General features: G+C 41.8%; 1 protein-coding gene across 4 annotated transcripts in view; it reads left to right on the forward strand.

Annotated features, from left to right (window-relative positions):
- The first annotated feature begins 467 nt into the window (after positions 1-467).
- Positions 468-18,074, forward strand: part of INTU (inturned planar cell polarity protein) — a 53,577-nt gene continuing 35,970 nt past the window's right edge. Inside the window, exons 1-2 of one of the 4 annotated variants that reach the window (XM_075751116.1) lie at positions 468-604; positions 11,496-12,082. In XM_075751116.1, coding sequence (XP_075607231.1) covers positions 492-604; positions 11,496-12,082 — 700 coding nt within the window. In that variant the 5' untranslated portion in view covers positions 468-491. Of the gene's footprint in view, positions 605-6,700; positions 6,878-11,495; positions 12,083-18,074 lie in introns of those variants that run through there. The other 3 variants (XM_075751115.1, XR_012835193.1, XM_075751117.1) reach the window with 3 other exon arrangements.

The following is an 18,074-nucleotide window of genomic DNA, read 5'->3' on the forward strand; positions in this document are numbered from 1 at the left end:
TGGAATTGATGATTTTTCATTTTAATACTTAAGGAAATGGAATCAACTGGGCAATTCCATTATTTTAACCAGCAGGAAAATACGTGGGGAAAAACAATTTTCTCACATAATGGGAGCTGCGGGTGCAGCTCTGGGAAAAAAAATCTACAGCTGCAGTTAGGAACGATTTTACTGCATTTATATGAAACTTGTGTTTTCAGAGTTTGCTAGTTCCCGAGAGAAACAATACCATGCAACAGTGTAAGGCAAGCCCCCCTCGGCGGCCGGTAAGAAGTCTGGGACAGACCAGTCCCACTACCTCCCCGGTGCACGCCGCGGTTCTCAGCTGCGTGGGACGCGTTTCCCCCGCGCCCCGCGGCGTGGCGCCGGCGGGCTCTAGGACCGCGCGGGAGGCGCGGCGGAGGCGGGCGGGTTGAAGGGCTCCCACCTGCCCGCAGCAGCCCGCAGTCCTCGGTGCCGTGGGGCAGGCGGCGGCGGCGGCGGGGCGGGCAATGAAGGGGCCGCGGGCGCCCGCGATGTTCGGGGCGGGCAGGTACAGCATCCCGCGGCCCGTCACCAGGAACCTGGAGGACCTGGATTCGGTGCAGAGCGTCCTGCTGCACAGGTCAGTGGCGGGGACGGGGAGGCGGCTCCTGCACCGGCCCGCCGCAGGCTTCGCGGCGGGGCGGGGGTGGGGGGGCTGGAGTTTGCTTCCCGGCCTCGGGAGGTTCTGGCGCCCCTCGCTTTACGACCGCTTCCCCGGCCGGCTGAGAAGCGCCCCTGCCCCTCCGCGCTGGAGGAGGTCGCCGTAGCCCAGCGAGGACCCGCCGGCCGGCAGGAGCCAGGCAACGAGGCCCGCGGGGCAGTGGCGAGCCCCCGGCTCTCCGGAGCGGCTCTCCGCGCAGCCTTTTGTTGTGGAGGCAGGAAGCGAGAAGGGCCGTGTCCTTGCCTCCCCTCACCTTCCCTGGGCGCCGGGGAGGCGCGGACAGGGGGGGCGCCGTGCCCGCCGCGGCGGGGACGGGGGTGGCCGGGCCGGGAAGGGAAGGGCGGCCGCAGGCGGCGGGAGCTGGGGCTGCCCCGGTGCTCACGGGAAGGGAAAGGACGGCTGCCCGCGGGGCGCCCACTCGCCCTCGGGTTTCCCTCCCTCCTTGAGAAGCGCTGGAGCTGCAGGTGAGGGGAGCTCCCCTAATGCACTTCTGAAGGGTGCCCTGCAGCCTGTGCAGGACTGCATGGGAGACCAGGGGCTGCCTCTGGGTTTCTTACACGTGTAGGGAAACGGGTTGACAGAGGGAATCGCTGTTGCATCAATTCCGTAAACGTTTTGAACCCTTCCTTAAGGGGAGGAAAAGAAAAATATCTTAACTCGCACGCAAATCCGAGATGGGCACTGCTTAAGTGGACGTGCAGGAGGCACACTGCATGAGAAGCTGCTTTTTTTCCCCTGCCTTCACCGTCCCTAACGTGCAATTCTCCACAGTATCCCCTCGCAAAGAACTCTCGGCAATAAGCTCTTACCCAGTAGGCCAATGCAGGACTTTCAAAGCCACCCTCAATGCCGTTTTCTTTGGGCTAGCTGAAAGCCGCTTAAACTTTACAAGGAAAACACCATCCCATTCAGCAGTATCCAAGAGAAGCTCGTCTCCAGTTGTTCTGTAAAGCGCCCGTTTCCTAATGTTTTTTTCTTGGCTATACTGATTTATTTCCCTCTGCAAAGAACAAGTACGCTTTCTCTCAGTGCCAACTCCAAACAGCTCTTGCTATGGAAACTAACAACTAATTATTAACTCAGCTTCTCCCCAGCTCAAAGCATCAAACCGAATAGTCGCTTAAAATCCATTCCTGTGAACACTGAGGATGCAAACGCTGAGTACTGCAAGGAGGGCACGCTGGAACCAGCCTGTTCCTGCCTTGCACTCTGAAGCCGCTTTATAAGCAATAAATGCACCCATATGCTAACAGAGGATCCTGTGGCATCTGAAACCCCGTGCATGCATTTGTCAGTGACTTAACAGAAAATGTTCCATTTCAAAGTCGGATTAAAACCGTGCTGCCCCATGGTATTGCTTGTATTAGTATACTTTCAGTGTAATAAGGTACTATTCATACTTGAAACGTTTGCATGTTGACTGACTGCAAATAATGGTTTTCTTTCATGCTTGACATGCCTGCTATGCATAGCAGGTGATCCTAAAAAAAGCCTGTAGATTTAAAGTGATGTAAAAACAGTAGGAAAAATCTTATTTGAAGTTACAGCTGCTTTTCATGTTAGAGGGAACTCTTAATTCTGTAAGACTGTTTTCCAAAAGAATGAGATGTATTGAACTAGTCTTCCCAAATTCTTCATGGCTGTCTTCTGTTGGTTTTATGTTGTTCTTCTAAAATACTTTCTATGATCCAGTTACATAGAGGAAAGTTGATACAGAAAGCTTAAAAAGTCAGAACAACAGTCTGTTTTATTTATTGAACACTGGAATGTTTTCTCACAAAATTTCTGTTTCTTTAGTCAGAAAGGTAGCCTTCATTTTCCATTTAGTCTGTTTATATGTAAATATCCCAATTAAAATGACAGTCCAGTATCATTATTCAATTCATGTCAGTTCGCTATGGATGGTCTCTATGCAATAATGTCAGAAAAGCTGTGAACAGAAGATTTTGTAATCACAATCTTATTCATGTAGTTTTATGTAAACCTTGTAATCACAAAATCTTATTTATTAAGGTATGCCTGTGAAATGTACCTTTTGTCTCTTAAGATTTTGGCGGGGTAGGGGAAATTTGTATTGTTGGCATTCATCTTTAAAATAGATGAACTTATTTCTGATTTTTGCTGATGCTGTGCACTGGAGAAATAAAAAAAACAATAGGAATCAATAGTTGAGAAGTCTGTTATGTCACTTTTTAGCAACCCAGATTTTCTGTTATTTTTTCTTCAGATGTTGGAGTAAAGCAGGTGTTAGCAGCAAGAAACAGCACTGTTAAACAAAGATGAAAATATTTTCCTCTTAGTTTTATCTGCTTGTAATGTATCATGTTGTATCTGTAATATATCATGTTATGTCTGTCCAGTTGTTGATAGTATTTTCAGGAAGGCTCTATCTGATTTGAAAACAAGCAGAAAAGAAAAATTGAAACAATAAGAAGTCACTTAGGCCTTCTTATTTCTTTCTCAATAATGAAGAGCTGTAATATGAAGTATGGAAGGGGAGGGGAGAGCAAAGGAACACTTAAAATGCTGTTGATACACATAGCATAAGACAGACAGATTCAACTATAGTCCAGGGATATCCAGTGAGATTTGTCTCACAGTATTACTACAGCCTGTTTATACTGCCTACGCTGTACAAAAGAGCTGGAAAGCTGGCAGATCCAATCGTTAGAGAATTCCCATTTGGAGCACTGTTCAGATAGTACAGAGGCAGCACTGCAGTCAGTGCTCTTCCTCACCCACTCTGGCATTCAGTGGGGGAAGTGCCCCTGAAGAAGAAGGGGAGATTGCTGAAAAATCAGGGATCTGATGTAATTCCTGGATAGTGCATTGGCACCTCACGGTCAAAAACTAGGTACTCCTAAGTATCAGGTAGCGTTCGCTCATAGCAGAGGCAGCATTAGTTTGCTCCAGTATACCAGAGGCATAACACTGTCCCAGTTTTCAGCCCTGTGTTGAAAAGAGCTCAATTATACCCAAGATGCAGGTCCAAGAGGCCTGCTGAATGCGAATCAGTGAAACCAATCTGGCATATCATCAGTGAATCACAGCTCCTGTAAAATTGCTAAGATCAAGCCTGACTATACAAAATGAACCATATGACAAGTTGGAGTGGTCATAAACACAAATCCTGAATTTCCCCATGCTCTTCCATCTAGCTGCTAGGAAAGACTGTAACTCCAGCCTCATTTCTGCATCATCAGGCTGAAAAAACCAGCTGTCAGTATGTAACAATGAAAAAATGTTAGTAGTTTAAATTGGACAGTGGTTGGAGTAGGGGTTTGTAAGTATCTGTGCGACAGTACCAAAAAAATAGAGTTACCGCCTAGTTATTTTCCTCCTTTATTAGAAAGGACTAGTATATCTCTTTGGTGTGTCCTTTTTTAACTATGATCTACTCCTGAATATAAATATAGATCAAGGTAGAATGTTATTTTTAAAGCACAATAAGCCAAAAAAGTAACAAGGAACTCTTGTTCTGAAATGAATTCCCACACATGGATGTAGTTCCTTGCAGGAACAGCTAATCAGAACAACCTTAAGGCAAAAGAGAGTGCATTTTAATTATCTGCTTTTAAATGCTCATTAACCAGTTGTCTACTAAGGGTGAGTAGTAGTACTGATGCCAGTGATGCCCTGTGGCAAATTTTTACCATCTGCTTGTTAATAACAGCAACCTAGCATAGAAGGCTTATGGGTTCCTTAGTGAGAAGCATCAGCCCAACTACTTGGACTAAGTGTAAAGGATCTGCCAGAAGACAAATTATTTCAAGTCTTTTCCTAATATTTATGCACAAGAAATGAGAGGCTTTCCTCTCAAGAGGGATTGTGTGGGAAAATCTGTGTCTTCACTAAAATAAAATCCTGCTGTGTGAGATATATTATGTCTTGCAATCTTTAATTGTTCCCACAGCAGCAAAAATTCCACATTCATTTCAGAAAAATACTTAGGTGACTCCCAACTACCTCTCTCAGTGGACCAAAATCTTCCATCATCCTTTCCTTTGTGATATGGTTATCCCTATAAAATAGCAAATAGTGTAAGACTGTCGCCCCCTTTTTAGAGAGCCTGTATTTCTCACTTATTGAGCAAACAACTGGAAACAATTAACCACAACTCTTGAACTCAGTGAAATTTAACATAACTAACACAGGACCATCTGGCATAGACTATCACTTCTCTACAGAAACGCTTTGGTGTGCTGTTCATGTATTAAAAGTGCTTGCAAATATAAGCAGAATTAGGGTGGGCGGGACAATGTATCTCGCCTACCTCTATTAAAATTCTCACTCCTGTAGTATTCCTCTTAGAAAACTGTAACTCATTAGGCTTTTTGGGAAATGCTGTTTATGCAGACTAGTTTGTTTTCACAAAGTAAATTAGGAAGTGGGGTACTTTTACAATATTTTTTCCACCTGTTCTTCTGGAAGCAATAGAAAGAATGAAAGTTGGTGCATATCTTGCATTCTGACAATTGGAAACAACCAAAGAGCTGATTTTATTTATTTATTTTTTTTAAGAATTGTCTACCGTGCATGGATTACATACATTGTGTGAAGTGGTTGTTGCCAGCTCACATAGGACAAAAACCCTTACATTATTTACCATATCCTGTCCTACACTGAATGAACCATCTTAGAACAAACTTTTTTTTTCTTTAGGTAGGGAATGTTTCTGTTTCCACCTTTGGATAGGTTTGTAGTCTTAAAATCCATGCAACATTGATTCATATGTAAAATCAGGTCTTGTACAGGCATTTCAGAGTGGCAACAAAATTTAATACAGGTATCTTTAACTTCTCCAGTTGAAGCCTTAATCACATGGAGATGAGTCCAAAATGTTTCTGTCAAGTCACTTGAAATCTCACTTATTAACGAACACTTCCCTAAAACAGTTTCAAGCACGGGAATTTCATACCAGAATTCTGTGACTCCTACGTAGTGCTCCAGCACTATAAAACCTCATTGCTGAAGCTGTGCAAAATATCCCACTGAGCAGAGATTAAATCCAATGCATTAAAAATGTTCCAGCAGTTATTCTCCATCGCTTTCCTTATTCACCATGTGTGTCCTGATAGGCTTACTGACATAGCTACACAGCAAGTTGTCTGCAGGGTTGCCATGGGTCTTGTTTTTCATGGATGTGAATAACTTAGGTCCCGAAAACTGAGTAGGTTGGGTTTTTTTTTTTTCTCTCTCCCTTGACTGTGCATGATTTTGCATTTGTAGACTGCATTGACTGCTTTAAGGTGCCAAATCATCTAGCTTGTTTGGGTCTCTCTCTCATGTCCTTGCCTCTCCTCCCTAATTGCTCTCCTGACTAACCTAAAGAGAAGTTACCTTAGTTCCTCACAACTCTTTAAATTGTTATAATGGAGCACAGAAGTATTCCACTAACCATTTGATGTGATGAAAATTACTATTTGCCTTATGTTTCTTTCTCCAAAGCAGTTTTTTCATTATAAGCAATGCTTTGAGGCTCGCCCCAGGACTACGAGTTTCATTAATAGTCTCTTTTATGGGACTGTCGCTGAGACCTTGATATCAGACCAGTAAAGAAATAGTCTGTTCTCGATTATGTGTTCCCCACTGACCCACTGAAAGACCTTCAAGGGACTGAGCTGTTTGTTTTGAGGAAGTAAACGGGGAGGTTGGGCATTTCGGCATGTTTGTTTATTATTATTCCTGTCAGCCGAAGCAGACGGGCGAGCCGGCCTTTCTGCCAGGTGCTGCACTAAAACTACAATTTACCTCCTCCCGAGGCGGGCAGCGGGGCGTGTCGTAATTACCGCTTATGAAAGCCTGGTGCTCTGAGGCCCGTTGCCGGGTTCTCTCGGGCCGGTTAGCGGCGGCGGGGCTCTCAGAGAGCCTCACAGGCGGCGGTGATGCCGCGACCGTTAACGTTCCGCGCGCGGCGGCCCTGGGCACGACGTGTCTTCAGGCTTCTCCCCCCCCCCGTCTCCATGGCGCCGGGCCGGGCCCGCCAATGGGAAGGGTAGGGCGCGAGTCACGTGCCCGCCCGGCGCGCCGGGGTGCGGGTGTCATGGCGTCCGGGGGGAACGGCGGGAGTGGGCGCGGAGCTGCTGAGGGGATGGAGCCGTCGCGGGGAGAAGGCCTTGAGCGTGCGGGCACCGGCGGCGGCAGTGGCAGCGAGAGCGGTTCGTGCGCCACTTCGCTGTCTGCGAGCTCCGAGTAAGGGTGGGGCGGGGAAGGGCGAGCCGCGGTGCCTCTGGAAGGAGGGTCCCGGGCCGGGCCAGGGGCTTTCCTTGCGCGGATCGCTGCCCCTCGGTAGCGGAGCCCGCCGAGGAGGCGGTCGGTGGGCCGCGGCCGAGTGGGAGCCCCCACCCGTCACCGTTTGTGGTGCGGTGCGGTTCTCGCTAGCGGAGGAGGCGTGTCGCTGTGTAAGGCGGCGTCTCTGTGGCGGAGCCCTCAAGTAACGTGTGAGCTGGCGGGCAGTCCCCGGGCCGGTTCCTGCAGCCCGGCTGGGCGCCGTCTGAGGAAGAGAAGGGAAGGAGCGACTTGGCTCATTCGTTACAAATGCTTTAGCGTTGGAGACGCAGTCTTACTAGTTTAGTGGCCCGTCTTTTGGGAAATGGTGGGTGAGAAGACAAGTCTGTAATACTAATACGTACTTTAAAGTCATATATGCAGCCACTGGGGTTTTATGTGGTTTTTTTTTTTAATTTGTATAAAACAATTACTCTCCATCTGTTCTCTGCATTAAAGAAGCTCTGCTTGACAGTATAAATGTGTATTTCAAGGTCTGATCAATGGCAGTTTACTTGGCTTGTTACTTTCATCATGTAATGCAGTGAAGAAGAAAAAGCAGATTGAAGTGGGAGAGGTTTGCAGTGTGTTTAAGTATGCTTTGGTTTGTAGTTGTCCTGTAACTCTGGCTCAGTGAGAGACAAAGCTGTTGGATGTACATCTACCTTATTTTGTTCCTCTGTTTATAAGCCAGGACTCAGCTGTAACACATTTCTGCCTGAAGCCATGCTTTTTTTTTTTTGGTATGGTTTTTTTTTTTCTTTTCCAGTTCTTTCATCTAAAACACCTCTTTACTGGCATTCTTTATACGTGTTCAGAGGATAAAGCTGTGTGCCACAGTTTTCAACACAGAAGGCAATGTATAATACTGTTGGATAAATTGAAATGCACCTATTCTATCACTGCATCAACAGAACTGTGAAGCTTGAATTTTAGATCCAAGTAGTTTCTTCTGTTGGACCTATCATGCTCCAGCCTTCTGAGTACAGAAAGAAGAGGTTAAGATGTGACTTGTAATAAAAAGGGAGGGAGAAACAGTACAGTTTTGCAAAGCAACAGGTGCAAAGATAGGTCTGTTAGCTGTTTTAAGATAATGGTATTTGTTCCTCTATAGATGATCTGTATGTGGTTTTATAATCAGCCATATTCGATTAAATTAAAGAAAAACTTTGCGACTGGTTTTCTGTATGAAAAGTTACTGACTTCCAGAACAAACTAACAGTTGAAAGTGTGCTGCTTGATACTACAGCTAATGTGACAAAACTGAGATATAGCAAGGAATATTCGCGCGAGGGTAGAAATAGGCATGATACAAGTGCCTCTTGGTCAGACCCGTCACTGTGCAAGGCCTACTTCCAGACAGAGTTGTGAAGTGAATGCTTGTACATGCCATTATGAAAATAGTTTGTTGTTTGTTTATTTTCCATAGTTTTGTCTATTTTAACATTTGCTGTCACTTTCACTAACTGATGGATCAGAACCCCTCTAGCAGCCGTAGCTGTTAGGATGGCAGCTTTGCGTATACCAAATTGATGCTTCGGTTTGAAGCTGGACTTTGTCATTGCATAAGCAAAGGTTGGGGAAAACTAAAGATGATGATCTTAACTTCTGCAAAGTATCATGGGTGGAATTTAATCATACAGTGCAGTAAAACAGTTAAGCCTTGATCTGCTGCTTTCTTTCATTGCTTGAAAACAAGGTTCACAGATGTTTATTGTTTCTGAGTTTCCTTGGGTGAGAACAGTCTTCTGTTGCTTCAGAATCAGAAGTTGGATCCCTTGTTTCTAGTATATGTTTCTGCCCTACCTGAACAATTTCAATTAGCCCTGATTTCCTACATTTATCCCAAAGAAGAAATATCTGTGTGGGATCAGTGAAACTGCTCTTAGAGGAATGCAGGTCTTCCAGATTTTAAGATCCCTTGACTGAAGCTCCCAGACCTATACAGGAGCTCAGCTTATTGTGTAAGTGCTTGTTTTGGCACAAGGGAAGAGAGATCGAAATGAGATTTCTTAAAAATTTTTTTTAGTTTGGTTTAAATCAGTTGGGAAACTACTGTATTAGGGGAAAAAACGTATCATCCTAGGTGCAGATTTCTCACTTCAGACTTTGCTTTTTTAGATGTCTGCACGGATCTGTATTCAAAAAGTGATAGTTCCTTTGCAGTATGCTCATGAAAGTGCCTTCCAGGAGAGCAATTCATGCCACTGTGACACTTGTTTAGTCTTCTGTCTTCATCAGCTTATTCGCATAAAGTGACTTTGCCATACGTGCCTTCTCTCGGGAGTGCTTCTGTTTGAGTGGACCCAGTGAAAGCACCACACACACCCATTTGTGTTTGGCTTCCCCCCCCCCCCCCCTTGGTCCATAGAGTAGGTTCTAATAAAAACAGACAACAAATCTAGAGAACATGAGTGAATAAACTGACATCCAAATTGAAATTTTGACATCTACCCCAAAGAAGAAAGAGCTTTTCCAAAGAGCACAATAAGGTGGCTATCATACATCACAGGAGTTTCTGCAAACCCAAATGTTTGGGGTTTTTTTGTAAATTTCTGATGTTTCCTTTATCAGTTTTGTTTTTTCCTGATTTTGCTTACATGTATCAGAATGCAGGAGTACTTCTTAAAAAAAAAAAAACCCAAGGAAAAAGTGTGTCATGTTATTTCATACCTACCACCTTTTAACAGATGTTGGATCAGATAATTGTCTGACCCTAGTAGCCTCTAGGTGTTATTATTGTGATACTTTCTTGAGTAAGATGCTCAAGATCTTGAGCAAGACTTTGTAAAAGATCCAAACTCTGACTTACCTATGAGTATCAGGACTAGCCAAATTATCACAAGTGGTGGCTCTAATTTTAAAACTATCAACTTGGGGAAAATTAACAAATGCAGAGGAAGTGCATCATATTTCTTACTGTCTGCAACACCCACAGACTTTTCTAAGTCCCTGGGGTTCCAGGAAGAGCATATTGCCAATGTTTTCTATATTCTTACTCCAGCCAGAACCTCTCTCTGAGCCCTTAAAGGTGCTGTGGTGCAGTGTCTTTGTATAATGTTCTCTGTTCAGCTAAACTTTGAAGCTGTATCATTTATCTGTGTATTCAAATTAATGCTCTGTTTGAATTATACTAGTTTTAAATAAAATTTGCATCCTTTATTCAGTAAAATTAGCTAGTTGTAGTATAAATTGTATGAATGTATATTAACTTTAAACAATTGATGATACTAATTATCATGTAAGTCCCTTTCCAGTTTTTCCTTATTTGATTTTTATCACTGTGATCTCAGATTCATAGAATGGGAGACCTGTTTGTCATCTAGTCAGGAAGAATGAACTGGCTTTGTCTGTTCCTGAAAATCTTCCACACAGAACATCCCAGATGTTCCTTACATTGCCTGCTAATGCTTATTTTTTTTTATTTTTTGGGGGGGTGGGGGGGCAGTGTGATCAAAAAGCTCTCTTAAATATTTAGCTTAAATACTTTGGTAAATTAAACCACCTAGTATTCCTACTTTAACCATTATTGATCCTCATCCTTCTGTAGTGATGCTCTGTGGTTCATCTTTGGGTGGGGGAGTGGGTCATTGGGCCTGTTGCCTCTCAGCTATCATTTTTTGTTTGGGTTTTTTCTCAGCCAAAAGAGTATGATTTCCTTCAGTCTCTTTCCCTTTAAAACATGTTGATAAACTACTTACTATTTGTCTCTGGACTTGTTCCAGTTATTACATCTTTCTTAAAATGTACTATCCAAAACTGGACATGGTTGACACATCGCCATTGCCAAATTAGGACAAAAAATTTTTTGTGCTGTGCAGATGGTACTCCTGTTAATACCTCCTGTAGTTGCTTTGCCTTTTCCTTGCAGCAGCTTGTTGCTAGCAACTTGGTGATCCACTCCAGATGCTAGAACTCTTTCTACAGCAGTGCTGCCTCTTTACTTTGTTGTTGTGTATTTTTGCATGTGAGCTTGAGTATGCTGCTTTGAACTTGTCTTTTAAAAAGTGCTACCTAGATTTTTGTCTTGGCGTGGCTGGGGTTTTTTGTTATATTGAAGTGATTTTAAAAATGTTACCCTTGCCTTTCCAAAGGGCTTGCAGTACAATCTGCCTTATAAATACATAAGGGAAAAAATAATGGGAGAGAACAAACAGGATGGCATTTTTTCACTTAAGAGAAAGCCCCATTGTGCCTGTGAATCTAGTTACTTATTAAAACTTGTATGTGAAAGTAACGGTTTGGGGGTGGGGTTTTTTGTTCAGAAAAGGGAATATTGCTTTTTGCAATGGTGGTTTTCCTGTAAGGCATTTGAAGAAACTATTTTAACATCTGGGAGGGATGTCTGTCCTTGCCATATCCATCATTTGAGAAGAGCTCTTACCCTCATGGCAAACTTAGAGCAGTTGACCTTTCTATATTCAGGAGGCAATGTGATTTTTTCCTTTTATTTTTTTCTTGCGCACTCCCTATCCCCTCCCTGCTTGAAGTAATCAGATGTCCTTATCAGAGCTGTCACTGATCATTCTTCTTTCTTTCCCAGTGACCTTGAGCCTGAATGGTTGGATGGTGTGCAGAAAAATGGGGAATTATTTTATTTAGAATTGAGTGACAGTGAAGAAGAAATTCTGCTTCAGAACAGCTGTCCAGAAATGCCAGCAGTGAATCATGTCAGGTTTCGTGAAAATGAAGCTGAAGTTATTCAAGAGGGATCACGAAAAGAAAGAAAGTATGAACTGAAGAAATTGGCCAAAATATTGAAAAAGAAGAATCTTTTACCAAAGCATTCTGGTAAGAAAGGCAGTGGAAGCTGTAATGTGCACTCCACTGGTCCTACTTCCATATTGAAACACCAGTCTGCTCAGAAAATGGGTGTCATTGTTCAGCAAAAATACAAAGATGTGTATGTTTATGTAAATCCCAGAAAACTGTACAGTGCTGGAGAAGATGAGCAGCACAGGCTGCTGGAGGCCTTAGTAGGGATTGTCCATCAGTCTTCATGGAGCAGCAGAAGAGCGGAAAAACAAGGCAGGAAGGATAAAGTTGTCAGAGGAATTGGTGAAGAGAAGCTTGTAGTACATGGCTTGGTGCCAGGTAGTTCAGCAATGAAAACGGGTCAAATCTTGATAGGTAAGTAATTGAATGAATAGTGAACTTCTGCACTCTTCCTTTAAAATTATAACTTTAAAATTTTGTGGGGGGGAGCAGCTGACTTGAATATTTCTGAGACATAAGCAATTACTTAGAACAACTTTGTCCATTCTTGAGGGGTTATTTTAAATAAATGTCATTGCATCTGATGTTTCGGTACCTATTCAGTTTTATTATGTTTATTATGGTTTTAAGAACATGTGACAAACTAGAAGGTCTTAATATAGTAAGGAGATGACTGTCCTTTAAGCATACAGGGAGTGAGCAGCTTGAACTTGGAGCAAGCAATATCCCACCACCACCTTTAATTTAATGCAGAACTTGCTCAGTAGATAAGTGGGACTGGGGAAAAGCTATACTCTGCCAAGTACTGCATTTTGTTTTCATTCTTTTCCACAGTATCCCCTTTAGATAAAAAGTTTTTCTGTATATGCTTTAAATGGATTTTGTACCATAAAAAATGAAGGAAAAAAATGAGTAAGATACATGCGTATGTTACAAACTTTCTGCACAGCTTTGTTCAGATGTTCTTCTGTTTGGCAAGTATAACAGCTGCTTCTTCAGCAGTTGTGATCAGGCAGCCTCCAAATACTTAGTGGAGATGCAGTTTGAGGAGGCAGTGAGCCAGTATAGCAGCTCTCCTTTGTGTTGGTTTGGCTTTTGTCAGACACTTCCATAAGCTGATGCAAATAAATAACCTGGCAGAAAAAGTAACCCAGAAGAAAAACTGCCTGTCCAGTTTTTGCTGGTGTAGTAAGTTAAACTTGGGTCACAGGTCTGACAATCATCCATGCGTGAATAACGCACGGGAATGAACTTCTGTGGCCAGTAGTGAAGGAGCAGAAATACTCCCGCTTCCAGCATCAAGGCACTGTTAAAAGGACTCAGGACTCACAAGATCCCAACCTCAGAGACAGTAAATGTGAGACAGCTAGCTTACATCTGTAAAGAGAGGAAGATTGTTTAACAATCCTTGAAGCTGGTGCCTCGTAGGGAGAGAGAGAGCAAAGATGGGATGTTGGTTAGAAGATCATGAAAATCTTAATACTATAGTAGCACAAATCCCGCAAAGTCAGCATGAGTGCTTTTGAAATTGCAATGTTGTGCGTGTAAAAAGGCAAATCGTGCTTTGACTAGCTGATTCTTTTAGCACGTGTTTTTGGTAGGGATGCTAAAGAATGCTCCAGAGGGAAAACTGGATAACTTTCAAATTGTACCAGAAAGAACTGATTAGTCAAGAAGTGGGGGATGCATGAGGGGGTGGAGGGAGGGAGTTTCAGCTTGATCTGCCTCATTGTATTTAATTAGTGTAAGAGTGGGTATTTATAACCTGTAAGGTAATTTTGGGACACAAATTTCTATATAACTGCATGTTTGTAAGAGCAGGTGTGAAGTCAGAACAGTGTAGGCAAATACCAGATCCAGGAGATAAAGCTAACCTGTTGAATGGAGATGGTACTTCATCTGCAGCACTTAACGCTTCCTGGAGCTACTGAGGACAAAAACTGTGGGGTTTTTTGTTTTGTTTTAGAGAACAACATTTAAATTAATCTAAAGAGGCTAGCAGTTTAATATGTCCTAGGCTATCGTCAACCAATGTTGCCTTGTTTTTGCACACTCGAAGCAAATAGTTTTAAGCATACTGTAGTTATTCAGCTCTTAACTGGGAAAATGAGCTGTATTCTGTGCCAACAGTATAAAATGTATAATTTTCATATAAAAATACTTTCAAATTATATATCTATAGTGAACACTGAGTACTCTGGAATTTTTATGTGGTGTCTAGAAATAGAGATGCTTTGCATAAATTAGATGCTCAGGTTTCAGTGCTGTCTGCATAAAGAATATATAGTAAAAAAAATTTTATTCTGGTCAAAAAAACCTGCCTGGTTTACTGCTTCTGCGTTGCACATCAGAGGATAGGATAGCTATGGTATACGCCCAGAGCAACTGTAGTTCAATAGATAGCCTTCTCAGATCCTCACGGAATCTAAAGTTGGAGAGAAAGTTCAAGAAAAATACAAAATTTTGCTTTTTTGTTGTTGTTGTGAAAAGTAAGTTTTAGGAATTGTGAATTGTGGAAACAGTCCGTAAAAAAATATTTCTGTGGTCAGTCTAAAATTCAAGTATTTGCACAAAAGTTAGCAGCTTCTTGAGCCATACCTGATCAGTATAGCATGATGCCTGCTGGCTGGGTTGGTTATAACTTGATTCGTCTTCATTGACCTGCACATGCATAGATACTAGCTGGATCTTGTTTTGCTTATTAATATTTCAATAGCCGTCAATGGTGCAGACCATTTTTTGTAGTAGTCTTTTGTGAAGCAAATACTAAGTATATTTTCCTTTTAAAATACATGTTTTAAAATGACATACTGTGCTCTTCCTGGTGACCACTTTGCAACACACGTTGCAGGCGAGCAATCTTGACTCAGGGAGTTGTTACTGAATTTAATTTTTGCCAATTAACATAAAACTTCAGATCACTGTTTCAGGTACTGAGAAGATGAAAACAAGACCCCAAACAATTAAGAAAATGCCTTTTTCCCTGCCTTCTCCAGGCTCAGCTTCAACCAAACACCTCTCCTCTCACCTTTCCCAGTCTGAGCTACCCTTGTTCTCACTGCACGTTAACGCTGTGCATCCCAACCCCGTTGGTGAGGTAACGGGTGGCACAAGGGGGTGGGATTGCCTGTGTGATGTTTTCCTTCTGCTGCTCCTTCCTCCTTGTTTTCCTCCGCTGCAGCATGATTCCCCACAGGTCACAGCCCTTCAGGGATGGGTCCCCTCTGTGTGCCACCACCCTTCCCCTCATGACTGCTGCTCTTTCTCAAATACTTTTGGGCAGAAGTGCTGTAGCTCCCCTGGCCAGGTGATGTTTTGGTACACAGTGAGTTGCTTACACAAGCAGCACAAGGCAGCTCACAACCTCCTGCCACATGGGTCATTCCTGCAGCGCACCGCTACCAAATCCTGCCGGTTATGCCCGATTTAGTGTTCTAACTCATCTTATTTAAAATTTGACCTCTATAGATAATTTTTCTGAAGACTTGGGTTTGTAATATAGTAACCAAGTTACCGATTACTTGGTATTTTCATTGGCAAATCAGTAAATTTGTCAGTGATAAGTATGGTTGCCACTTAAATGGCTGCCAAGGTTGAATCATAAGGGTGACTAAACTCTCTTCATTTTTTTCACTCTGAATAAACAGTTAGAGTGGTTATTGCTTTAATATTAGTAGAAATAACTGCTTTTTCCCCCCTAAATAATTGCTTTCCTCAGGTGGCTTCTTCAATTTACTCTGAAATGTGTATCCCTTATAGCTTTGAACGCTTAAAACATCTGTTTATTATTTGTGCACTACACTTCAATTTTTTTTTTAAGATTGCATATGGAAGTCGTAAGTCTTGTTGCTGTACTTTATTAACCAAGCAGAATGCAGGCACTGACCATATGAAAGTAAATACAACAGTTTTGCAAGCTAAAAAAACCCTGCTGCTTTGTAACTCTTTAAAAAGATGCCATTCTGTCCATGTGTTGTTTATCAGTTCATTTATCTTTTTTTCAATACATTTAGCAGTTCAGCATCCATCTTAAATTTTCACAACAAAAAAGCCCTCACTGATTTTTCAATTTTTACTGTCACTTTCATTTTGGTTAAGATGAAATAGTTGCTTTTATCTCACAGGTTTTAAGTGTCTTTTGTGTTTTTGGCAAAATATTTTTCTTGCCTGAGTTTATTATTAACAGTATGCAAAGCTTGATCTGCGATGTAGAACTTTCTGGTCTCATCTTTGAGTGTATCTTCAAAGATAAATTAAATACTCACTTTTAGATCCAAGCAAATAAGGGTTGTGATAGGAAATACCATTATAATTTGATTTCTCTCCCTTCAAATTGAAACCTCTCTGATTCACAGCAGGGGATACTTCTTATAAATGCTGATGACCATCTTTGCTATAGTACAAATGGAAAAGTAATTCCAATGATGCTGAAAATACAGGAAAGCTCTTTTCACTAGCAGGGCGTACTATTGTTACCTTCACCTTCTGTTCTTACTGCTCTCATTGCTGAATATCTGAAGGGTTTGCATGAATTCTCTCACCTGATCAGTAGGTAGAATTGTCAAAAAAGTATGAAAACTACCTAGGGACAGGGATTAATCTTGGATGGTATTAAAGATGGGCTATAATAATCCAGTTTTGAACAAGTATGCAAAAGATGCAGGCTGCTGTTGCAAGCTTCAGTTGAAAGCTCCAGTTCCCAACCCCATTTACTGACAAATGGTTTTCTATGGGTTTCTAATCCAGTGGTTCTGTTGATATTATTTGTTAGGGTTATTTGTTTGTTTTCCCTCAGTAAAGAAATGTTGAAGTATTAATCTTTGCTCATTTTAATAGTAAAAATGCAGATAGTGCTGTTGGAGTTCTGAAGTTTTGGTAAAACAGGCCAGCATTGCTAGAAAGCCAAGTATATCTGTTAAATTACTAGTTGTTTAAAACAGTAATCCATTTACATAAAAATGGGCAACTTCTAGTTATCTTCTGTCAGTCAAAGTGCTGGTTTTGTCATTTGCAGACTATGGAACTAAGAGTCCTGTCAGAAAAATGTCCTTGAAAGGCCCAAAATACTGTGAGAGTTTGAGATTTTCATAAGGAATTACCATATATGGTGTCACTTGTTGAGAAAGCTCTCCAAAGTAGAGACGTTGGGCACGCAAGATAGAAACACAGAGCTTGCGTAAGCTTTGCTGTGTTCTCACTGTGGAGTTTGGGATGTCGTTTATGTTCTTTTAATCTCTTCTTGAAGCATAACAGCATTGGTTTGGGTAAAAGCAGCCTGCTAACATATAAAGCAAGTAATTGATCTGGCTTTCTTCAGTAGAATGTGTTCCATGCTTTGCCTTTTTTGGAGAGGAGTATGTGAACATTTATAAGTACTTCCACCAAGTCATTACCAAGAACAGAGGAAACTAAGTATCAGCATTTCATGAAAAAAGTGTCCTCAGTCCTCTCCCATGTGAACAACGTGGTTCTGATTTTAATTCAGCCAAAAACATTTGCTTCCCATTACAGTATGGAAGTGGTATTCACTTACCCATCAGTGTCCCCTGGCTTAATGATGATCTACGTTTAGAAATGATGCTTGCAGGTTTATCTCTAGGGAATGGATATTTAACAAAAGTGCCTCATGTGGTAAAGTGATAGGCCGTTCGGAAATAAACATTTTAGGGATGCCAGCAGTCCCAAAGACTTTTCTAAACTTTGTCTTTCAAAAAGCAGGAATAATTTCATTAGCTGTGTGCAACCTAGGTGTTTGAGATCAATATATACTGTCCTTGGCTAATACTGACTGGATGTGAGAAGTCCTTTTTCTAATGAGAAGATGGAAAGACAGAACAAAAAAATATGAAAGAATTCCTGCCTCTCACCTTTTCTGTTCTATCACTCTAGTAAAATTCAGTTCTGTTTGGCACTGCATGGAGAACATACATGGATATCTTATAGTTTCTTTGTGGACTGACAATTTTTTTTATAATAAGTGATAGAACTCAAAAGCTTGATTATTCATTATCATGGGATTTAAAAAATAAAGCTTACTTTATTCCTTAGAGGACATGTATTTTTCTAAAGATAAATTTATTGACTCAGGGTCTGATATCCTGGAGCTGCCTGAAGAAAATTATTTCCTCTATCACAGTTGCTCACTATGTCTCTAAAAATGGAACTGAGTGAGACTTTGTTCTAATGTTCTTAATCTTTTAACGTATATGCTGGTGACTTTCACAACACACAATAGCGATCTTATTGCTGGTAGAAATGGAAGCCAGTAAGAGCAGGTCAGGTGCTATTCTATATGGTATTATACAGTAAAATGTTTTTATTAACAGTATTGTTGAAAAAAAGCAAAATTTTACATTATATCAGGTTTGAAAACAACATTTCATGCAAATGTCTGCTTCTTGTCTAT

The sequence above is a fragment of the Balearica regulorum genome, chromosome 4, assembly GCF_011004875.1.
Source record: "Balearica regulorum gibbericeps isolate bBalReg1 chromosome 4, bBalReg1.pri, whole genome shotgun sequence".
NCBI classification, from domain to species: domain Eukaryota; kingdom Metazoa; phylum Chordata; class Aves; order Gruiformes; family Gruidae; genus Balearica; species Balearica regulorum.